General features: G+C 39.9%; 1 protein-coding gene and 1 pseudogene across 8 annotated transcripts in view; both read left to right on the top strand.

The window, feature by feature from the left end:
• Nucleotides 1–496: 496 nt before the first annotated feature.
• The window catches only part of LOC120861147 (caprin-2-like), a 40,824-nt gene continuing 18,308 nt past the window's right edge, over nucleotides 497–23,012 (top strand). For 4 of the 8 annotated variants that reach the window (XM_040236787.1, XM_040236789.1, XM_040236785.1 and 1 more), the window contains exons 1-9: nucleotides 549–765; nucleotides 1,848–2,113; nucleotides 4,104–4,166; nucleotides 8,414–8,500; nucleotides 15,054–15,292; nucleotides 16,482–16,564; nucleotides 18,583–18,750; nucleotides 20,122–20,165; nucleotides 21,052–21,729. In XM_040236787.1, the coding sequence (XP_040092721.1) occupies nucleotides 1,862–2,113; nucleotides 4,104–4,166; nucleotides 8,414–8,500; nucleotides 15,054–15,292; nucleotides 16,482–16,564; nucleotides 18,583–18,750; nucleotides 20,122–20,165; nucleotides 21,052–21,729 (1,614 nt within the window). In that variant the 5' untranslated portion in view covers nucleotides 549–765; nucleotides 1,848–1,861. Of the gene's footprint in view, nucleotides 766–1,823; nucleotides 2,114–4,103; nucleotides 4,167–8,413; nucleotides 8,501–15,053; nucleotides 15,293–16,481; nucleotides 16,565–18,582; nucleotides 18,751–20,121; nucleotides 20,166–21,051; nucleotides 21,730–23,012 lie in introns of those variants that run through there. The other 4 variants (XM_040236791.1, XM_040236790.1, XM_040236792.1 and 1 more) reach the window with 2 other exon arrangements.
• Nucleotides 18,966–19,409, top strand: LOC120861149 (annotated as a pseudogene).

Below are 23,012 nucleotides of genomic sequence, written 5' to 3'. Positions count from 1 at the left end.
AGGCTGCGGAGTCACCCAGATCGTTTTTATGGCAATGCCGGTTTGGAGTATTCTGCCCCTATGAGTTCTTTCGGCGGAAACGGTGATTTCTCTCCATCGGACAGTGAAGGATGGAATCTGGAGGTGAGGGGCAGAGGCAAGCCTGCACTTGAAGACTGCCCACCTAAACCACCAAAGGCTCAAGTTCGGTTTAACTGGCAAGTCCACAAAGGGCTCTCTGTGCTTTTCGAGTGATCCAAATCACCTGCTCAAGGTCACGCCAAGAGTTACTGGCAGCAATCAGCAAGGTCGCGTAGAGCTGCGGAGTTCGCGGCCAGCCGGCTCTCTACAACTCAGCGGGCCCACCTGGTGACCCGCAATCTGCGCAATCGCGGGGAGAACGCGCCCTCTCGCGACGACTTCTCGCCGCAGCTGGGCCTGGCGCAAGCGCCCCCCGCCCCGGGCGGAGGCCCGCGGCGGTGGGGCCCGGCACCGGAAGGAGGAGGTGCGCTCGCGTGGGGGCGGGGCGCACCTATATAGGCCCCCCCCCCACGGCGTCGCGGGCGGGCCTGGGCAGGAGCGGCTGAGTCGGCGGTGTGTCTGGTGCCGCAGACGCCGCCTGCGAGGACAGGGAGGGGAGAGGGGGAAGGCGGGAGGAGGAGACACGAGTGCGGGGTGGCGCCGGTCCACCTCCGCAGCTCTCCTGGCTCCCGCCGGCTTTCGAAGGCGGGCCCGGGCTGCGGCAGCGGCGGCGGCGGCGGCAGCGGCCTCGGCGGGCCTGCGGAGGTGAAGCCAGGCTGCGGCTGCCTGAGTCGGCGCGGCGGGGGCAAGTGGCCGGCCGGCGAGGGTGGGCCGGGTTGGGCGACCGCTGCCCGGAGTGCAGGACGGCTCGGCATCCTTGGGGCGCGGCCCTGGCGGGCAGGTGGCCCGTGCGTCTTACGCAGATCGGCCTCCTAGAGGCACCTGCAGAAGTGGCCCCGGCCCGCTGCTTCGGCGACCGGACGACTGTGGGAGGGCGGGGGTCGCTGCCCTCGGGGGGCCTAGGGCCCGCCTCGTAGAAGCGCCTCTGGCGCGGGCCTTGCGGGTGCCTGGGGCCTGTTTTGTCCTTGCTCTGGGGATGCTCCTCAAGGGGAGTGGGGAGATAAGCGCTGATGCGCGGGGCTGGAGGGGGAGCAAGGGCCACGGTCGTGCGGTGTAAGGCTCGCCAGGATGCGCCCTTAAACCGGTTGACTTGTGAGTGGTTATGGGTTAGTTTAAACAAAACTGAACACCAACTCGAAGAGGTCGCAGCTTGAGAGTACCTCGCTCCAGTGTCCAGTAGTGACGAGCTTGCCTTGTAGGCCCCAGAGCAATCAAAGGGAAGTTAGCATTCTTGTTCAAGAAGTTTCTCCGCACTTAGTGAAAGAGAGCTCTGAAAGAATTGTGTGTGTTTGGGATTTTCTTTTAAATGTGGTTGTTAGTGATTGGGGTTGGGGCTGGTGGTGAGAGATAATGTGAAGAGTTTCGAATGGCTGGCTGCCTTGTCCGGATGGGGAAGGCTTGTTTTTTGTGTGTGTCATCACTTGACCATAGAAATTATTCAGAATGTGGGTCGCCCTCAGCTCTGAAGCCACTGTTTGATTAGCAGTTCTTCCTATGTGGGAAATTGAATTTCTGGAAACATCCCCCATAGGCGCCAGTACTTGGCACGAACTGCCGTCAAGGTAGTGAAATGAAAGTACAGTATTTAAAACAACATTAAGTTTTGAGCTCACTTCTGTGGAAGAGAATTTTGGGGGACGTGGGTCTAGACTTTTCAGGGAATTTAAAGCCTCTAGTCATAATTTAGTTTTATTCCTAACTTTTTTTTTTTCCCTTCCCTCTTTCAGCCTCATCTGTTTCAATGGTGCAACTCTCTTCATCTCCTTTTGGTTACCAGTCACCTTCAGGCCATTCAGAGGAGGGAAAACAGAGGACAATGAAGTCAGCCAAGCCCCAAGTGAACCACAGTCAGCATGGGGAAAGCCAGCGGGCGATGAGCCCCTTGCAGTCTGCTCTCAGCTCTGCTGCCTCTCCTTCCCAAGCATATGAGACATATATTGATAATGGACTCATATGTCTTAAACACAAAATCAGAAACATCGAGAAAAAGAAGGTAACTTTTTTTCCCCACCCAGCCCCGTATATACGCCATGTTAAATTAGAGTTAAGGAACTTGCATTTTTACTTTCTATCAGGGGCTCATAGGTATTCTTCCTAAAGATTTCTTTCCTGAAGATTTAAGTAACCTTGAGATTTAGCTGGCTGAAAATGTACAAGTGGGCTAAATACTGACTGTATTAAACACTTTATATTTGATTTGCCAGAATAACTGAATAAAAATATTCTTCATAGTAAAATTATTATGCATGCTACTGTTGAAATATTTGAAGAGGTAGCTACTTTAGGTCGTTAATTCCTTGCATGTAGTATTAATATTTCTTTTCATAAATGAATAGTGGTCCTTTTTTTTTTAAGCTTGTTTTCCTTGTGACTTTCTGCAGCATTTGATATTGCAGTATAACTGCTGCAGTCATTGGAAGCTTTAACGATGGCAGAGCCAGAAGATGTTTTAGCACTAATTTTTGTGTTGCTAGGTGATTGTTTCAGATTGGTTGGTGAAAGCATTGTAGAGAGCCTTGTAAAGATACGCAGGTTGTAACCAGCCTGATGTGACAGTAAATGCTGATGTAAAGATCCAGATCATTCCTCATTTCCTGAGTCATGTAGCCTGTGAAATGGTACTGCACATAGCTTTGTTGTGTCATGATTCTCTTTTGCTTGTGATAGGTGAGTTACTATCTGGACCGAGGAACTTGTGAATATTTCTATGCCAAGACCTAGTTAAATCTAGGAAAGTTGCTTTTGATGGAGGAGGGTGAAGAGATTTTCAAGAGTTTGGTTGACCCTGTTCCTTTCTGTTCCCATTCCCCACCCCACTACCCTCACACACTCTAGGAAGATAGTGAAAAAGGGCCAGTTACTGGTAGCTTCTCTGTAGCCTTAGTTCTCACCAGTTGTCTTTTGCATGCATGCAGTTGATCATGAGCATGATAAGGTGAGTGTGCCTGGGTCAGCACAAATCCCCTGCCACTGTGGGAAGTTAGAGTCAAAGCAGGATCTGTTCTAAGCGGGATCTTTTGTTAGACTCATAAATGTCTTACCCAGGTGGAGGAACTACATATATATGTGTAATATATGTATAATTATACTCTTCAACTGAACTATAGTACCCCTTTAATTTTGAATACCAATCTTGTCAGTACTCATACTTTTGTTTCAAGCTTCTAAGAAAGTATTTTAAAGCTATAAAGCAAACATAGAAGGTGCCTAAAATTGCTTTTAGAATACCATAAAGGGTCATGTCATTATTTGGACAATAAATGCAATTTATTTGTCATTTATTTACCTAAATATCAGATTTTTTAAAATGAAAAATGGCTTCAAGTTGAGGCTACTGTAATTCTAGAAAAAAAAATATTACATTTCTGTACTTCCATTATGAAGTTTCATTGGACAAATGCTCACATAATTCAACAGGTAACCATTTAAGCAGGACTTGTCAGCCTCACAAATGCTCTTGCCGTTTTGTGCTGGATAGTTCCTTGTTGTGGGGGGCTGTCCTTTGCACTGTAGGATGCACTGTAGCATTCTATAGTGGCCTGGCCTCTACCCTCAGGATTCCAGTGGCACCCACTTCCTCCCTATCCCCCGAGTGGTGATAGCCAGAGATACCTCCAGACATTGTCATGTGTCCTTGGGGGACAAAACTGCCCCTGATTGAGCACCACTGGGTTAGGGGCATATGATTTATTTGTTAAATTCTGATGTGTCATGTAATCTAGTTACAGAGGCCATTAAGAGAAAAAGGGTTTATTACCGCTTAACTCTTGTAATTCCAGACTAGTGTTGATTGTGTGTAATATATATATATTTTTTTCTGACTGGAATTCATCTACAATTGCCTCTTACCTTGTACTAAAATGTTATTCTTATAGATTGGTAGTTTACTGCAAGAACTTTGTTTTCCTGAGAAACAGTCTCTATTTAGTTTGTTTCAGAACTTTGTATCAGATTGTGGTAGATACAAGTTTTCTCTTTTGTAGCTCAAACTGGAAGATTACAAAGATCGCCTGAAAAATGGAGAGCATCTTAATCCAGACCAGTTGGTAAGTGGTTTCTGATCCTTTGGTCAGATTTATTTTCTTGTAAGACTAGATGAATTTGGGGGAGATCAAAGAACAGGAGGAGAATGGGATGACAGAGGGTAAGATGGTTGGATGGCATCACCGACTCAATGGACATGGGTTTTGGTGGACTCCGGGAGTTGGGGAAGGACAGGGAGGCCTGGCGTGCTGCGGTTCATGGGGTTGCAAAGAGTCGGACATGACTGAGTGACTGAACTGAACTGAAAGATTTGATAGGCTAAAAAGGAAGAGTGAGAGTCCACTGGGTTTTTCCAAAGACTTTGTCTTTACCTATCAGGTCTTATATTTTTGACTTTACTTTTGCACTAGTAGATAGTACATGGATGGGGGTGTGTGTTGTCAAATAAGAGTGAAGATGTAGATAATCACAAAGCAATAATGTATGGATTTAATTAAACTTTCTCTAGAGTGGACTGAAGGAGAAGAGCAGGGAATCACCTAGCTTTCTACTATTTACTCACATATTCTAAACCTGACATCTCTCTGCTCTAAAATGTAAAAGGGTAACTACTACAGCTTGCCTTAGTTTTCTCTAGTTGCTTCTCCTTAATTCCTCTGATGGTATATCCCTGCTTTTTTATCTTGTATTGGTGTGTTCCTTCTTAGGAGTCATGTTTATCTGATGGATACCGGGCCTTTAAATATTTACTGTTTATGACAGTTAAAAATACTCTTTACGTTGCCCCTGGTATACCCAGTAATTGCAAGTTTTATCTAATAGCATGAAGGATAGTTTTTACAGTATGGAAAAATTTAAAAACGCTTTATTGATGTTTGCCTTTTTGATCTGATCACACTTCCTGGCTAAGAGCACAAAATTAATCTAAAAGTTATTTGATCTAGCATGTGGATCTATTGTCTTTTATGTTATTTAAAGTGTTTGGTTGTGAATTGCCGGTACTGGTATTCAAGGACTTTTTCCTTGCCATGTTGGCTCTTCTTCACTGACCTAGAATTTTTGTGATGTAGTGAATTACTGTTTTGCTGAGACACAGATTTGAATTGTCGAGTTCTGAGAATGATGTGCTCAGATGGCTGGTGAAAGGACTTAGCTGGACATTCAGCATTTCAACATGGTTTTGTTTTTAAGTAGTCATGGTGTGTTCACTAACTTTTAAAGTGATGAAACCTCTGTCTAAACACCCTTGGAGAAAGTGTTCTGTTACGTGTTTTTGTCTTTGGGGAAACATAGGGGATGGGAATGGGGAGGCTGGTGATTCTCATGGTAGCTCTCTAAGAAATGTTGAGGAGCTCTAGCCAGGTGAACTTTAATCTCACTAGTCTGAGATACACAAGCTACTATATGTTGCTTCTATAGTATTAACTTTGATTGCTTGAGCGATACCTGACAGACTCCAAATTTATATTGTCAATAGAGCAGTTCTCTGAACTGCTGATTCCTATGTCCAGTTGCCTTTTACTTCATTTTGCTCCACAAAACTTGTTCTCCTTTAACCGTCACTGTAACAGCCTGATTTCCTAGAAGGATGGTATCACTCAAAACCTTGGAGAATTTCTCATTTTTCTCTTCACACCTTGTATCTAGCCCATCAGCAAGTGTGTGGTCAATTCCTCCTTCAAAATAAATTCAGAAACAGACCATTTCTCATAAATTCTGCCTCTGCCTTCCTGTTCCACACCACATCACCTTTCGTCTGCATTACTGTAACAGCTTCCTTACAGGGTTTTCTATTTCTGCTCTCCCTCCAAGTCTGTTCTTAACATAGTAGCCTTAGTGTGTGTGTGCCTCCGTGTTCACTCAGTCATGTCTGACTCTTGGCGACCCCATGGTTTCTTGCCAGCCAGGCGCCTCTGTCCCTGGGGTTCTTCAGGCAAAAAAACTGGAGCAGGTTGCCATTTCCTTCTCCAGGGGATCTTCCTGACCCAGGGATCAAACTCATATATGCTGCATTGGCAGGCAGGTTTATTTTTCCCAGGTTCCAACCTGGGAAACCCCAGTAGCCTCTGTAGTCCTATTCAAAAACAAGTCAGATATCAGTCCTCTGCTCAGAAGTCCCCCCCTATTGGTTCTCATCATGTGCAGAATGTCCTGTGATATATAGTAAAGTGTTAGTCGCTCATTCATGTCCGACTTTGTGGGACTGCATGGACTGTAGCCTGCCAGGCTCCTCTGTCCGTGGAATTCTCCAGGCAAGAATACTGGAGTGGGTAGCCATCCCCTTCTCCAGGAGATCTTCCCAACCCAGGGATTGAACCTGAGTCTCCTGTATTGCAGGCGGATTCTTTACCATCTGAGCCACCAGTGAACCTCAGAATGGCCTGTAAGGCCCTACAAATAAATTATGCTGCCTATTTCCTTTTGCATTTTCATTGCATTTCCAACACTTCTCTCTTCCTGGCTTCATCCCAGCAACACAGGCCTTCTTCTGATCCTCACATATCGCAGCCGCACTGCTACTTAAGGGTTTTGCCGTGCTCTTCTTACTGCCTGGGGTGCTTTTCCCCCAGATGTCTAAATGGCTCCGTTCCCAACCTCCTTCAGCTTTTTCTTTGAAGGTCATCTCAGTAAGGCCTGTCCTGATAACACTCCTTTGCTCCTTTCCTTGCTTTAATTTTTTTAAATAAAAGTGCTTCTCTGACAAACTAAAGTTTTATCTCTTCTTCCCTTGCAGTGTAAGTTCTGTTAAAGTAGAGATTTTGTCTGCTTACTGCTGTTTTCCTATTACTAGAATGGTTTATTGCATATGGTAGGTATTTAAATATTACATACAGATTTACTACATATAAAATGATTGAATATTAGGTTTTTCGATGTGATTCTATAGTTAGCAGTACTTTTGAGAAATAACATCTCGTACAAGGAATATATACTTCAGGTAGAAATTTAGAAAATGCAGATAAGTCAGAAGAAAAAAAAATCTATAATCTGAGCCCTCAGAGACCTGCTGTCAGTACTATAGTACTTAATTAAAAAGCCCTTAAGTTTAGTTTTTTAAAATTGGAAGTAATTCACATAGTTTAGAAATTAGGAAATGTTAAAAAAGATGTTTTTTCTTTCACCCTGTCCTTCCTCTGTTCAGTACTCATCTTATAAAATAATGATTCTGATAGATTGCTTTGTATCTGTCCAGAGTTGCTGGATATTTGGATTGCTTTTATTTGGGGCTGTAATAAATAATGTGCTGTATAAGTTTGTCTACAAGTCTTTAGGTGGGTATATGCTTTCATTTCTTTTGGGTAGATATTCAGAAATGGAATATTACACTATTTTAACTGTAGAGGCTTTGTAATATGTCTTTATCTGATTAGATGAGTTCTCCATCTTATGCTGTTTTGTATTGGCCCTTTGTTCCTCCATGTAGATTTGAAGTAAAGTCCATAGACACCTGCCCCTTCTCTAATTATTTACTTTCTTCATCTGTGAAATTGCAAAGAAAAATTTGCCTCTTTAAATTTACAGGGAATTCCCTAATGTTCCAGTGTTTGTGACTCTGCTTTCACTGCCAGGGACGCAGGTTCAGTCCCTGGTCAGGGAACTGAGATCTGGCAAGCCACATGGCATACCCTCCAAATTTGCAATATTTCTGTTATAATACTTATTTTGTTGTTATAGGTAATTATTTACAAGTTTTTCCTATCATAGTGTACATTTCTTGAGGTTGCTTCATCTGTGACTCTCACTGTGCTACTTGGGTAATATATTTGTGTACTGAATGAATATTGACAGAGGAATCCTGTAGGTTCAGTGTTCTTGAAACCCTTAGGCCTCTCTGACCTTAGACTTTTATGGATAGTCAACTTCATTATTATTATTATGGTTCAGATTTCTAGCATAAAAGTTGAATTTTTGAATTTAACTTTATGTAACTTCTACTAAATACTTTCTCCTCACTTTTTTGAGTATGTATAGTAAATGTGTACTTAGTCGTGTCTGACTCTTTGCAACCTCATGGGCTGAAGTCTGCGTGGCTCCTCTGTCCATGGAACTTTCCAGGCAAGAATTCTGGAGTGGGTTGCCATTTCCTTCTCCAGGGAATCTTCCTGATCCAGGGATTAAACCTGCATCTCTTGTGTCTCCTGCATTGGCAGGCAGATTCTTCACTACTGTGGCACCTGGGAAGCCCATGTGTAGTAAATGGCTAGTTCCTAAAGTGTTAAATCTCTTCTACTGTTATCAAGGAGCACTTATTTTGACATATTGTACTTGGAAATTCACAGAATTGATGTTTTCTTATTTGGTTTGGTAGGAAGCAGTTGAGAAATATGAAGAAGTGTTACATAACTTAGAATTTGCCAAGGAGCTTCAGAAAACCTTTTCTGGACTGAGCCAAGATGTAAGTATATGTGTGTGTATATATATATATATATATATATATTTTTTTTTTTTTTGGCTTTCCTTAAAACCAGCTTAATTACTGATCTTGAGGAAAATGTTAGTGTCTGATAGTGGTGCTTGGTTATTGTTCATCTAATTCCTGCCAATTTTTTATTCTGGCAGGTGGGGTGGAGGATAGCTACTGAAGAACTCAATACAAATGTTATCTGAATATGAGACACTGTGAATGTGGGCTTGAAAATTTATATAATATTGGCTTGTGTGTTTAGCATTATTTGACATATAATGAAACATAGAATTGGTAGATCCTTCTTGAGAGCATGACAGTAATTACTAGGAAAATTTATGGTTCATAATTTAAATAGACTTACATGTGGTCTCACTGATGTAGTGTGAATTACTCTATTTGGCAATTCAATTTTTTTTCTCTATAAATTTAACCATTAATTAATATGAAGTCTTAAGCTTTCATTAATAGGTATTCTTTGTTGTTTTAGAGTCTTAGTTTTAGAAAGATGGACCTTTAGAGATCTTGTTCTAACAACTGAGGAAATATTTTGGTGAATTCATTCTGGGGTAGGGAGAATGTCTCAAAGGCCTTTCTACTTTTTGGATACTTTCTTGTACAGTGAATTAAAATTCTCTTCTCCATTCCTCTGGGATCAAAAACAAAATACCACAAAATATTCTGAAGTTGATGACATCTACCATCTTAATCTTTGTATTATGTAATTCTGAGTTGCTCTCTTCTGGATGTCTGACTTTTAAAAGGTAGTGTGAAATCTAAAATAGCCTAGTATAGAGAGATACTTCCTTCTGTTTCTGAATACTTCTGTTAATGCAAGTCTAAGATGATATTTGCAAAGATGGCCTTGATAAAGGACAGAAATGGTATGGACCTAACAGAAGCAGAAGATATTAAGAAGAGGTGGCAAGAATACACAGAAGAACTGTGCAAAGAAGATCTTCACAACCCAGATAATCACGATGGTGTGATCACTCACCTAGAGCCAGACATCCTGGAATGTGAAGTCAAGTGGGCCTTAGAAAGCCTCACTATGAACAAAGCTAGTGGAGTGATGGAATCCCCATTGAGCTCTTTCAAATCCTGAAAGATGATGCTGTGAAAGTGCTGCACTCAATATGCCAGGAAATATGGAAGACTCAGCAGTGGCCACAGGCCTGGAAAAGGTCAGTTTTCATTCCAATCCCAAAGAAACGCAATGCCAAAGAATGCTCAAACTACGGCACAGTTGCACTCATCTCACATGCTAGTAAAGTAATGCTCCAAATTCTCCAAGCCAGGCTTCAGCACTATGTGAACCGTGAACTTCCAGATGTTCCAGCTGGTTTTAGAAAAGGCAGAGGAACCAGAGATCAAATTGCCAACATCCGCTGGATCATCAAAAAAGCAAGAGAGTTCCAGAAAAACATCTATTTCTGCTTTATTGACTATGCCAAAGCCTTTGACTGTGTGGATCACAATAAACTGTGGACAATTCTGAAAGAAATGGGCATACCAGACCACCTGACCTGCCTCTTGAGAAACCTGTATGCAGGTCAGGAAGCAACAGTTAGAACTGGACATGGAACAACAGACTGGTTCCAGATAGGAAAAGGAGTACATAAAGGCTCTATACTGTCACCCTGCTTATTTAACTTATATGCAGAGTACATCATGAGAAACACTGGGCTGGAAGAAGCACAAGCTGGAATCAAGATTGCCAGGAGAAATCTCAATAACCTCAGATATGCAGATGATACCACCCTTATGGCAGAAAGTGAAGAGGAACTAAAAAGCCTCTTGATGAAAGTGAAAGAGGAGAGTGAAAAAGTTGGCTGAAAGCTCAACATTCAGAAAACGAAGATCATGGCATCTGGTCCCATCACTTCATGGGAGATAGATGGGGAAACAGTGGAAACAGTGTCAGACTTTATTTTTTGGGCTCCAAAATCACTGCAGATGGTGATTGCAGCCATGAAATTAAAAGACACTTACTCCTTGGAAGGAAAGTTATGACCAACCTAGATAGCATATTAAAAAACAGAGACATTACTTTGCCAACAAAGGTCCATCTAGTCAAGGCTATGGTTTTTCCAGTGGTCACGTATGGATGTGAGAGTTGGACTGTTAAGATCGCTGAGCACCGAAGAACTGATGCTTTTGAACTGTGGTGTTGGAGAAGCTTCTTGAGAGTCCCTTGGACTGCAAGGAGATCCAACCAGTCCATTCTAAAGGAGATCAGCCCTGGGTGTTCTTTGGAAGGACTGATGCTAAAGCTGAAACTCCAATACTTTGGCCACCTCATGCGAAGAGTTGACTCATTGGAAAAGACTCTGATGCTGGGAGAGATTGGGGGCAGGAGTAGAAGGGGATGACAGAGGATGAGATGGCTGGATGGCATCACTGACTTGATGGATGTGAGTTTGAGTGAATCTGGGAGTTGATGAAGGACAGGGAAGCCTGGCGTGCTGCAGTCCATGGGGTCGCAAAGAGTCGGACACGACTGAGTGACTGAACTGAGATGATATTAGCTTTGTTATCCATAGGGCACTTTAACTCACGTTCACTTTTCATTATTTAATTTTAGTACTTTCTGTTGGCTCCTCATCTGTTAAGTATTTCTAGGCTATTTTATTATATTTATTTTTTGGCTATACCACGTGGCGTGTGGGATCTTAGTTCCCTAATAAGGGGTGAAACCCATGCCCCCTGCTTTGGAAGGGTGGAGTCTTAACCACTCGGCTGCCAGGGAAGTTCCTCTAGACTATTTTATTGTTTTAAAAACTTTTTAATTCCTCTAGGCTATTTTCAGTACTAGAGGAATTAAAAGTTTTTAAGTGTTTTTAAGTTTTTTTTTTTTTTCTGATACATGTGATTGATTTATCCCTCTCCCAATATGTTGAGTTGATTTAGTTTTGGTCCATTGTTCTAAAAGAAAGATCTTTATGTTTACCTTCTGGTTGGAGGTTTGAAATATATTTCTATTTAACCCTATCAAATTTTAATTTTCTACCCAGGTGTTTTTTTCAGTATACGATGTTCTTTTTAGATTTAAATCTTGTTTTAAACATCATCCATGTGCCAGGCACTATGGAGTTTCACTGTTTTTATTTTCATCTTTCAGCCTATTGGGGAATTTTTTTTTTTTTTTAATGAAGGCTTTCTTTTGTTAGACCTCTGCTGTGAGATAGCCTGTTTGTAGTTTGTGTAACATTTTCTTCTTTCCCTTCAAATTAGAGTTGGGAGCCTTCCTATTCAGTCCACATCTCTTTGTTTTTTTGATATGAGCTTTGTCCTTTGATAGGGATTTATCATTCAGAGTCATGGTTCAGAAAATAAATTTTATGGTTTGGTACTATTGGTTGATAATAATCTACCTCATTTCTTTTTAACCAGTCCTCAACTGAAAGAATGGAGAAGGCAATGGCAACCCACTCCAGTACTCTTGCCTGGAAAATCCCGTAGACAGAGGAGCCTGGTAGGCTGCAGTCCATGGGATCGTGAAGAGTCGGACATGACTGAGCGACTTCACTTTCACTTTTCACTTTCATGCATTGGAGAAGGAAATGGCAACCCACTCCAGTGTTCTTGCCTGGAGAATCCCAGGGACGGGGAAGCCTGGTGGGCTGCTGTCTATGGGGTCACACAGAGTCGGACACGACTGACGTGACTTAGCAGCAGCAGCAGCAACTGAAAGAAGATAAGTAACCTGACTTACTAGTTTCCACATAAATAAGGAGAAATAGGCTGCTGTTAGTGGTTTGCATGATATCTGATTATAACCTGGTTGTCATTCAGCTACTAAGTCATTCTGACTCTTTGTGACCCTGTGGACTACAGCATGCCAGGCTCTCCTGTACTTCACTGTCTTCCAGAATTTGTTCAAACTCATGTCCATTGAGTCGATGCCATCCAACCATCTCGTTCTCTGTCATCCGTTTCTCTTGTCCTCAGTCTTTCCCAGCACCAGGGTCTTTTCCAGTGAGTCAGCTCTTCACATCAGATGGCCAGAGTATTGGAACTTCAGGTTCATCATCAGTCCTTCCAAAGAGTATTCAGGGTTGATTTTCTTTAGGATTGACTGGTTGGATCTTGCTGTCCAAGGGAATCTCAAGAGTCTTCTCCAGCACCACAGTTCAAAAGCATCAATTCTTTGATGCTCAGCCTTCTTTACGGTCCAACTCTCACATCTGTACATGGTGGTAGTTTACTCACTAAGTTGTGTCTGACTCTTGTGACCTCATGGACTGTAGCCTCCCAGGCTCCTCTGTCCATGGGGATTCTCCGGGCGAGAGTACTGAAGTGGGTTGCCATTTCCTTCTCCCACATCTGTACATGACTACTGGAAAAACCATACCTTTGACTATATGGACCTTTGTTGGCAAAGTTCTATTTCTGTTTTTTTTTAATATGCTGTCTAGATTTGTCACAGCTTTTCTTCTCGGAGATCTGGAAAAAAACATATTTCTTACTTGATTAAATCAATAAATATTTGAGGTCCTGTCACATGTCAGAGTCTATGTTGGGTCCTAGTGATATACTGGTGAACAACAGAGATAGAGTCCCTGTCATCATGGAGCTGAAGCCTAAGGGGGATGCAGTTCAAGAGAAAGATAAACATTTAATGCAATAGATACTTTGATAGGGGAGGTTCAGTATGACCTGAGCGATAAGAACACCTAATCCAACCCTGGGAGATGGCTAAAGAGAGATGTGAGGTAATCATGTGATACAGTCCCAAAGTGTCCTCAGCACCTTTGTGTTTTCTTACACCACCATGAGTTTGTGTCCAAGGGAATCCCGCTGTCTTGGGAAGCTAGAATTACCACCTCTTTTGTCTTTCCCCCTCTCAAGCAGAAACAGTTTGATAAGTGCTATTGAGGTCCATATTGAGGTCTTGGAAAAAGCTTTGCTGAGCCTTTGCAAAGGCTGGAGAAAATTCCTTTGTTCACATAACCCGCAACCAGTCTGTTTCTCACTCTCAACATTTTATCTTCACCCATTGTTTCTTATCCCTGGTAGCAGTACAAGTCATAGTTGGTGTTCATACCCTGTAGAAAGGAATTGATAATGCCATAATGGATCTTTTTCATGAGGGTTTTTTTTTTTTTTTTTGTACCACCATCTTAGTTGATTAGGATTTATGAACATCTTTTTTTGTAGAGTTTTGAATATTGATGCTGAATCAAAGTACTTTAATTCATTTATAGGAAAAATCGAAAAGATTTTTTTTTTTCTGTTCCCTTAATTTTCATACCTTGGAGAATATCCAGTATGATGGAAACATTACAGACAGAAAAACAATTTTGGGGAGAAAAAACCATTTAGGTTTCTCAGAGGAAATAGATGGTACTTTTTATTATTGGTGTTTTATAAATGAGCAGTCACTTTTGGGACCCACATATTATGTCAGACTTTAAAGTATTATAGTTGTGAGCTTTCGAGTAGACTCTAAGCTACTCAGTCTGTACATACACACATATTCATTTGAGGGAAAACTTACATTCTGCTAACTTTCCATATGTATTTTGTCAACTAAATATTGGAAGATACAGCTCTATCCAGACTGACAACATTTGAAAATATCTCAATTTTGCTTAAAAAATCCCTATGTGCTGTGGCTGTTTTTCTGGCATTTGTAAGACATTTCTGTTTGGTTTTCAATTCTTCATGTTTTAGCCAGTCATTTTTGGTTGGTTGAAAATTAGCCACTTTAGTTTAAATATACTTCCCCTAGAAAATGAGATCAAAAAAACAACCCCAAAATTAAACTGAAGCATTTTCTTAAAATACTTAGCCTAAAAAGGCTTGGTATACATGATATGGAAAAGTAAAACCTTGGGATTATATGGACATTAATGATAGATATTTTGCTTCTCATCATGATAATAGAGGTACTGGATTCAGCCTGGAGTTGGCAGTCACATATTTGGACTTCCTCAGCTCTCGCTAAGAGTTAGACACGACTGAGTGACTTCCCTTTCACTTTTCACTTTCATGCATTGGAGAAGGAAATGGCAACCCACTCCAGTGTTCTTGCTTTGAGAATCCCAGGGATTGGGGAGCCTGGTGGGTTGCCCTCTATGGGGTCATACAGAGTTGGACATGACTGAAGTAACTTAGCAGCAGCAGCAGCTCTGTTGCACTGGGACAAACTAGCTTAGTACCTGGTGATCTTGTCAGTTTCACAGTCAGTGTTAGAGATTTATCATCCAGTCTCAACTCTTTGGGATTAGACTTCTGAAGACTAATGGAAGGCTTTCCAGGTAGCATAGTGGTAAAGAATCCACCTGCCAATGCAGGAGATGCAAGAGATGGGGGTTCAATCCCTGGGTTAGGAAGATTTGCTGGAATAGGAAATGGCAACCCACTCTAGTCTTCTTCCTGGGAAAATACCGTGGACCGAGGAGCCTGGTGGGCCACAGTCTGTGGGTTGCAAAGGGCTGGACATGACTGAAGCGACTGAGCAGCACACACACAGCACAGACTAGATTGCTAATATGGATTGTGGAGAGTTGCTTACTTTAATTAACATTTGTTTTAACAGCTACTTAAAGCGCAGAAGAAAGCCCAGAGAAGGGAGCACATGCTAAAACTTGAGGCTGAGAAGAAAAAGCTTCGCACTATACTTCAAGTTCAGTATGTATTACAGAACTTGATGCAGGAACATGTCCAGAAAGACTTCAAAGGGGGCTTGAATGGTGCAGTGTATTTGCCTTTAAAAGAACTTGACTACCTCATTAAATTTTCAAAACTGACCTGTCCTGAAAGAAATGAAAGTCTGAGGTAAGTTAATAAAAATGTTTTCCTAAAACAAGACACATGACACTTTAGCTTTTCAGTGTATATATTCAGCATTGGAAACATCGGCTGTCCATGCTCTCACAAGGTTGATAGACTGTCTAGTAGGAAAGTGAATTTGAATGGTATCATTAACCTGCTTCTTTATTGTAACACTGATCTTTAAAATGTCTGATAGTTTAGCCTTATACTGGTATTAACCATAATACTAATTATGTATACTCTTAAACATTTTTTTTTGTAATTATGTCAGACTGTTGTATGACTGAGAGTCTTTGCCTCCTTACTACTGTACCTAAGTGGAAGTAAATGAAATTTAACTTGATCCATATCACTCAGCTGTCAAAGTTAGAATTATTTAGTGTTCTTCTTTTGCTGTGAATAAATACTGAGGAATAAATTTGATAATTTAAAAAACCCAGCAAATTGAGGCATCTCAATTTTTTTTCTTCTACAGCTATCTATTTGCTGTTTTTGCTTAAATGGAACATGGAGTAAATCAGCTGTTGAGCAGAGCTCTTTGCTTTTGATTTGTTAGATTCAGGTCGTTTCAATGCTGTGTTTGTTAGCCATGCAAAAGCAGAGTTAGTTTCAACTGTTATTAGAAATTACCCTATCAGTTCAGGAAGAAACCTTATAAAACTCTAATTACCTATATATAGCCATATATTTATTTATTTACTTATTCCTACCTGATAATCTACTCCACCATCATCATCTATTTGGTTGCTTCCTTTTAATGCTTCACTTTGGTAGATCCAGGGAATAAAGCTTTCTTTAATATTTGAAATGTAAATGAAACCTAATTTGAAAAACGAGCCACTCTCTTTAAAGTCTGATGTAGCTCTTAATATTTCCAATCCACTGTTCTTTTATCTAGGATGTATACTTGGTAATGAATGATACCATGTTGATTGATTTAAACTCTTTTTGAGTCTATTCCTTAGTGGCTGTATTTGGTAAAATCTTTATTTTAGTTGTGTTAAGGAAAAATGCTTATATATGAAGTCCATAAATGGGCATTTAGTCATCTTTTATAAAATTTCAATTTTTTTATTTCCAGAGAGTAAAACACAAAATGAGCATTGAATGTCTTAATTGTTGATATTGTATAAATTGTTCTGCTCCATGTGCCTCTAAAACCACTTTTTCTACTGCTGCTTTTCCTTGTCAGTGTTGAAGACCAGATGGAGCAGTCATCCTTGTACTTTTGGGACCTTTTGGAAGGTAGTGAGAAAGCAGTGGTAGGAACAACATGTGAGTTTTCTCTACTCTGGACTTATGCAGTAAATACTAAACTTTATGTCTAGGAGTTTAGTATGATATCAAGGGCCAAAACTGTGTCAGTCCATCAGAACTTACATGTCTGACAATACTGGATTCATTGGCAGAATGATAGCTTTGTTTTGTTCTGTTAGAAGCAGCTCTTGTTTAATTGTACTCACTAAAATGGAACCTATGGTGAGTTTTGAGGTGGCAATTCACTATGATTTGGGAACAGAGCTATAGACTGGTGCTTGACCATTTTGGGGTTCAGTTCTCTGTTGTGCGTGGTAGTACCCATTCTGTTTAGGAAACCTAAATCCACACATTGTTAATATCAAAGCTTATTTACCAGACCTGCTTAAGAAAATAGGAATGGTTTGGCTCCATAGTCTTTGGAAACATTGTTGTCTACCGATCTGGAATTGATTTGGAGAGAAAGAGTCTTTTGGCTTTGTAAGTAGGCTTTGACCAGATGACCAAGTATAAATGTCTGGACATGAAGTACGTAATTTTGTGTACTAGTTTAGGATAATGAAAACTCACTGGAAGCTGGTGAACATTTTTGTTACTTCCTTTTTAAAAATATTTGAGTATGAATAACTATCTCAATTTCTTAAGTCCTTTCAAATTTAAATCACAGATATTTATTGCTTGGTTAGAATTCAAAGTGATACAAATACTTTGGAAACTAGTTTGTCAGTTTTTTTAATAAAATTATGTATACTTACTATATCACCAAGCAGTTACACTTCTAGTACCCAAGAGAATTGAAAACATACATTCATTTAAGTACTTGTACCTGAATGTTCATACCAGCTTATTCAGAACAGTCCCAAATTGAACCCAGTCCAGATGTACATCAGCTGATAATTAATAAACAAAATGTGATATATCCATACAGTGAAATCATTTCAGCAGTAAAAAAAGGAATGAATTATTGATACTGTAGCAGTTTGTGTGAATCTCAAAATAAATTATGCTGAATGAAAGAAGCCAGATAAAAAATGAGTGCATAATGTATGATTTCATTTATATGAAATTCTAGAAAAGACATAACGTGAATGATAGCGGGTCAGTGGTTGTTAGGGAGTAGGGGGAAGAAATTGTTTATAAAAGGGAAATAAGGGAACTTTTTGAGTTGATTAAAATAGTCTATATTGTGGTTATGGTGGAAGTAACATGACTATTACATACCTGCTAAAACTGTACACTTAAAATGTGAATTTTGTATCTTATAAATTTTACCTCAAAGTTGATTTTAAAAGAAAGGTAATCTGTGTCATAGTATTCCTCTGAAAAGAATAGTAGACCCAAATCAAGTTTGAGAACTCTGCTTTATTTGGGAATTATATTTTTACTGCCTATCAAAAGTGAAGTAGACTTTAGATCTGTTTATGATCTTTAACGTCATTTTAAGGTTTTTCTTGATTATCAAATGGTGATGTGGTAGGAGTGAAATACAGCATAATTCAAGAGTAAAATCTTAATCATGGAATTTTGTACTGTAAACATTCTTTAGAGATTGTCTGAGATAGGTTTTTCTAAAGATTATGTTTGAGGAATTATGTTATTTTACTTCTCCAAAGCCGTAGTTATTTGGGGAAGGTAGAGTAATTGCTTATTGTGATGTCTTGGGGGTGGATGGGAAAATTCTATTTTCTCCCAGCTCAGGGAATAAATATGTGCTTTTTATGACATACTAGAGTCTTCAATTGGCATCTCTGATTTTTAGTCATTTTCCAAATGGTGGAAATGGAGGTCCAGAGAAACTTAAGTGACTTGCTAAAACTTTGGGATTCTGACTTTTAAAATTTATATTCATTCAGTATGAGGTAATGATGGATTGCATATTTCCTTTTTATAGTATGACCAGTTCTTTAAGTATCCCCAGTGTAGAATGTTATAATGACATACAACTAGGATAAAATTACATTAAGATTTCTATTTCAAATAATTTCCCGTGAACTCTTCAGCTATGTGATAACTAACTCTTAGTCACTTTTTGTTAGACAAACACATGAAAGATCTACTCTCTAAATTGCTGAACTCAGGCTATTTTGAAAGTATCCCAGTTCCAAAAAATGCCAAGGAAAAAGAGGTATCATTGGAGGAAGAAATGCTAATAAAATCGGAGAAGAAAAAACAGTTATTGAAGACTGAATCTGTTAAAGAGTCAGGTTTGTTGTGATCTCTGAAATTCTTTATAGTGGTTGCATTTTTAACACTTAACCAAATGAATCAAATCATTGTAAAATGATTGCTTTGTTTTAATTTTATTTTCTGCATGCATAGAAATCTTTACTAGTCCCAGGATAAGCCTAGGTTTAGGAAACATCTCTAGGCTTTACTACTATGATTGGCAGAATGAATCTCAATAGAAATTTTAGCTCTTTCTGCCATCTTTCTGTGCCACCAGAATGGTGTGCATGAATGCCCTGGCTGATGCTCTCAAGAGTATCAACAATGCTGAAAAGAGAGGCAACGGTCAGGTCCTTATCAGGCCATGCTCCAAAGTTGTCATCAGGTTTCTAACAGTGATGATGAAGCATGGTTACATTGGCGAATTTGAAATCATTGATGATCATGGGGCTGGGAAAATTGTTGTGAACCTCACAGGTAGGCTAAATAAGTGTGGAGTGATCAGCCCCAGATTTAACTCAAAGATCTAGAAAAATGGCAGAATAACCTACTCCCATCCCATCGAGTTTGGTTTCATTGTACTGAACCTCAGCTGGCATCATGGACCATGAAGAAGCAAGACAAAAACATACAGGAGGGAAAATCCTTGGATTGTTTTTCTAGGGATGTAATACGTACAAATAAAATGCCTCAGAGGGGGGGAAAAAAAAAGAAATTTTAGGTTATACTTTGTTTCAAGAGAGTATACTGTTAAAATGAGGCATTTTAATGAATCTCTTCGTTAAACTATTAGGATCATTCCATTTAAAACTGTTTAAATGTAAGTTATAGTAGAGTTCAGTACTCTACTGTAGGCCAAGAATATAAATAATCTAAGGTTAACATACTGATCAAAGGAAAAAAATGCCAAAATCAGTTAAATATGTTTTTCAAAATTCTACTTTTCTTGGAGAAGAAATACTTTAAGTAACACGTTTACTAATGATTGTGGAGGCTGGAAAGAATTATTACTTCTAAGGAGGTAGTCCAAGCAGCTTTATGTTAGCCGCTAGCAAGATTCAAGTGTTTCTCATTTATACCCCATGACACCAGAGCTATAACTCTATCTTGAAAGAAGCAGGTGTTTGTGGGTAAGGGGAGATGGTCCTATTTTCAGTCAGAAATCAGTTTGTAACTGCAGCTTGAATTCAGAAAACTGTCTTGCATAAGGAGAGCAACTAGCTCCAACTAGCCTCAGCCCACATGCTTTTTGACTAACACCCAGTTGTGAGAATTACTTCTTCCATAAATATACTTAATTGCACCATCCTTTTTCTATTACCCTTCTGAAATTTGTTTCTTAATTATAGAGTAATCAGTCTAAAAACTTATGGTTTACCTGGTATTTAATATTTCTTTTATTTTCTCAGAGTCTCTTATGGAACTGGCACAACCAGAGATACAACCACAAGAGGTAAGGTACTAAAACGCAATTTTCAGTCAACTTTGGGTTTTGAGACTTTCGGATAGTGTTGTGGTTAGAAACTGAGGCTCTGGATTTAGACTGCATAAGCTTGAATCCTGGCCTTGCAACTTATTAGCTTTTTAGTGACTTTGGGCGAGATACCTAGCTCAGCTGTGTCTGTTATTCTCCTGCATAAAATGAGGATAATGATAATGCCTGCCTTACATATTTATTGTGAGGTTTGAAGGAGTTCACTTAAATTCTAAGTTACTTACACTTTGGCCTGGCATACAAGTTACAAGTGTTAGCTGTTGCTGTTTTTGGCGGCTGTACTGGAATTTAAAGATGAGTAGGATTTTGCTCTTGCCAGTTTACTCATATTGGTAACAGAAAAGGGTATTTGTTCTCTTTCTGAAGTGACATTTTAATTCATGGAGGCTGAAAATAATGGAAGAAGCAGAATCATAACATGATTGATACATAACAGAAATAAAGAAAAGGCTGGTAATTCAGGGAGCATAAGGCTTCAGTATAAAGAGAATAACTTTGTGTAGTTGAACTATCCTATGCCTTAACATTTGAGGGAGTCAGGTGGTCCCAGAGGTGGCAGAGGCAGAGTAACCTTGGTAAAAGAGCCTGAGCCAAGCAAATGGGCACCGTGGTGTGCACTGCCTACCAGTCTTAGGTGAGTCACATGTGGGTCACTGCTTTTGAAGTTTGTCTTTCTATTAATTGAGGGGAAAGGAATGGACTAAAAAAAAGGAGGAGACTCTCTTCGAGTAGGTTAAGGACAGAAATTTCCTGTTAGCACAGTGGTTCAGACCAGTGGACATAGGAGTTTAGTACTGCCCCCGAGTCTACAGACTGACTTGAACACATTTTCCCTCTGATTTAGTTTCTTAACAGACGCTACATGACAGAAGTAGATTATTCAAGTAAACAAGATGAAGAGCAATCTTGGGAAGCAGATTATGCTAGAAAACCAAATCTCCCCAAATGTTGGGATATGCTTACTGAACCAGATGGGCAGGAGAAGAAACAGGAAACCTTCAAGTCCTGGGAGTCTTCTGTAAAGCACCAGGAGGTTTCAAAGCCTGCGGTTTCCTTAGAACAGAGGAAACAAGAGATTCCAAAACTCAGGTCCACTCTGCAGGAAGAGCAGAAGAAGCAGGACGTCTCCAAAACCAAACCAACTCCTGGCCAGTGGAAGCAGGAAGCTTCCAAATCCAAAGCAGGATACATTCAAGAGGAACAGAAGAAGCAGGAAACACTGAAGCCTTGGCCAGTTCAGCCACAGAAAGAACAGGAGCCAAAGAAGCAAACGCCAAAGTCTTGGACACCATCTGTGCAGAGTGACCAGGACATCAGCAAGTCATGGACCTCTCCCACGTGTGAAGAACAGGATTCAAGACATCCAGAGACTCCAAAATCCTGGGAAAACAATGTTGAGAGTCAGAAACACCCTTTAACACCACAGTCACAGATTTCTCCAAAGTCCTGGGGAGTAGCTGCAGCAAGCCTCATACCAAATGACCAGCTCCTTCCCAGGAAGTTTAATACAGAACCCAAAGATGTGAGTTGATTTGTATCAGTCTGTTCCTGTCATTGTAGGCATAAATAGAGATTTGTGATAGTGATAATTTAAAATTTCTCATTAGAAAAAAATCAGTAAAACCCATGTTAATATATAAAGTATTTCACTTAACCCTTTAATGCATAGTTTGTTTTTCCTAGAAAATTGGAAGCAGACAGTCTGTCTTTTGTGCCTAACCTGAAGTGAAATTTCTGCAACTAGAAATAATGTTTTAATGACATGATATGGTATTAAAATAATGATAGAGAAGACTATAATGTGAAGTGAGATATGTAAATGCATATCAAAAGGTGGGAGACCTTTTTCTGATGCAAGTTACATTTTTCTGTATTCTCTTCCTTCTCTTTCACTGACTTATAGTCATTCAATTAGCCTGTCCTCTTTGAATAAGGAACAAATGGACAGGAGAAGAAACAGGAATCTTTCATGTCCTGTTTCTGAAGATTAATAGTTGGGGAGGGAGCTGGATTAGTTGTCTGTTTCTGTTTCAAAATAAAAATTTTCTGCAGATGAAAAGTATAGGTGTTTATCATTCTATAATTAGGTTTTGAAGTATGAGATTTGGTTCAAATATGAGGCCTCATTCTGTTAATAGTAAATAACCCATGCCAGTAATATAAGGCTTATAATGAATAATCCATAGATACAGTGCTAGTTAGTCTTGTCTTTTATTAGAAGTTATTTACCACTATTTCATTGCAAACTTGTTGAAGACTTATTATCACCTTGTTTGCTAAGAAGTGTGAACTCACTACCCTCCCAGTGTTCTCCATGTCCATCTCGTAGTGTTCCTGAACTTCCATGCCAGTTTAGCCAGAAGTGAAAGTGTTAGTTGCTCAGTCGTGTCCAACTCCTTGCAACCCAATGGACTAGCCCACTAAGGCTCCTCTGTCCATGGCAAGAATGCTGGAGTGGATTGCAGTTTCCTTCTCCAGGGGATCTTTCTAATCCAGGGATCGAACCCAGATGTATTGAGGACCATATATCTTTGGTCCTTGAACAGTTTGAAGAATATTTTTCTATGTTGCACAGGGAACTGTACTCAATAGTTTTTAATAACCTATAAAGGAAAAGACTCTGAAAAAGAAGGCACACACATACATATATATAAAATTGAATCACTGTGATGTACACCTGAAACTAACATGATATTGTATATCATAAATCAACTATACGTCAATTAAAAAGTGAGGGGGCAGAAAACATTTTGTTTAGGGAATTCAGATCATTGCATTTTATAAATTACACCTGCTGCAATTCTA

The sequence above is a fragment of the Oryx dammah genome, unplaced genomic scaffold, assembly GCF_014754425.2.
Source record: "Oryx dammah isolate SB20612 unplaced genomic scaffold, SCBI_Odam_1.1 HiC_scaffold_11229, whole genome shotgun sequence".
NCBI classification, from domain to species: Eukaryota; Metazoa; Chordata; class Mammalia; order Artiodactyla; family Bovidae; genus Oryx; species Oryx dammah.
This window is presented reverse-complemented; position numbering and strand designations above follow the sequence as displayed.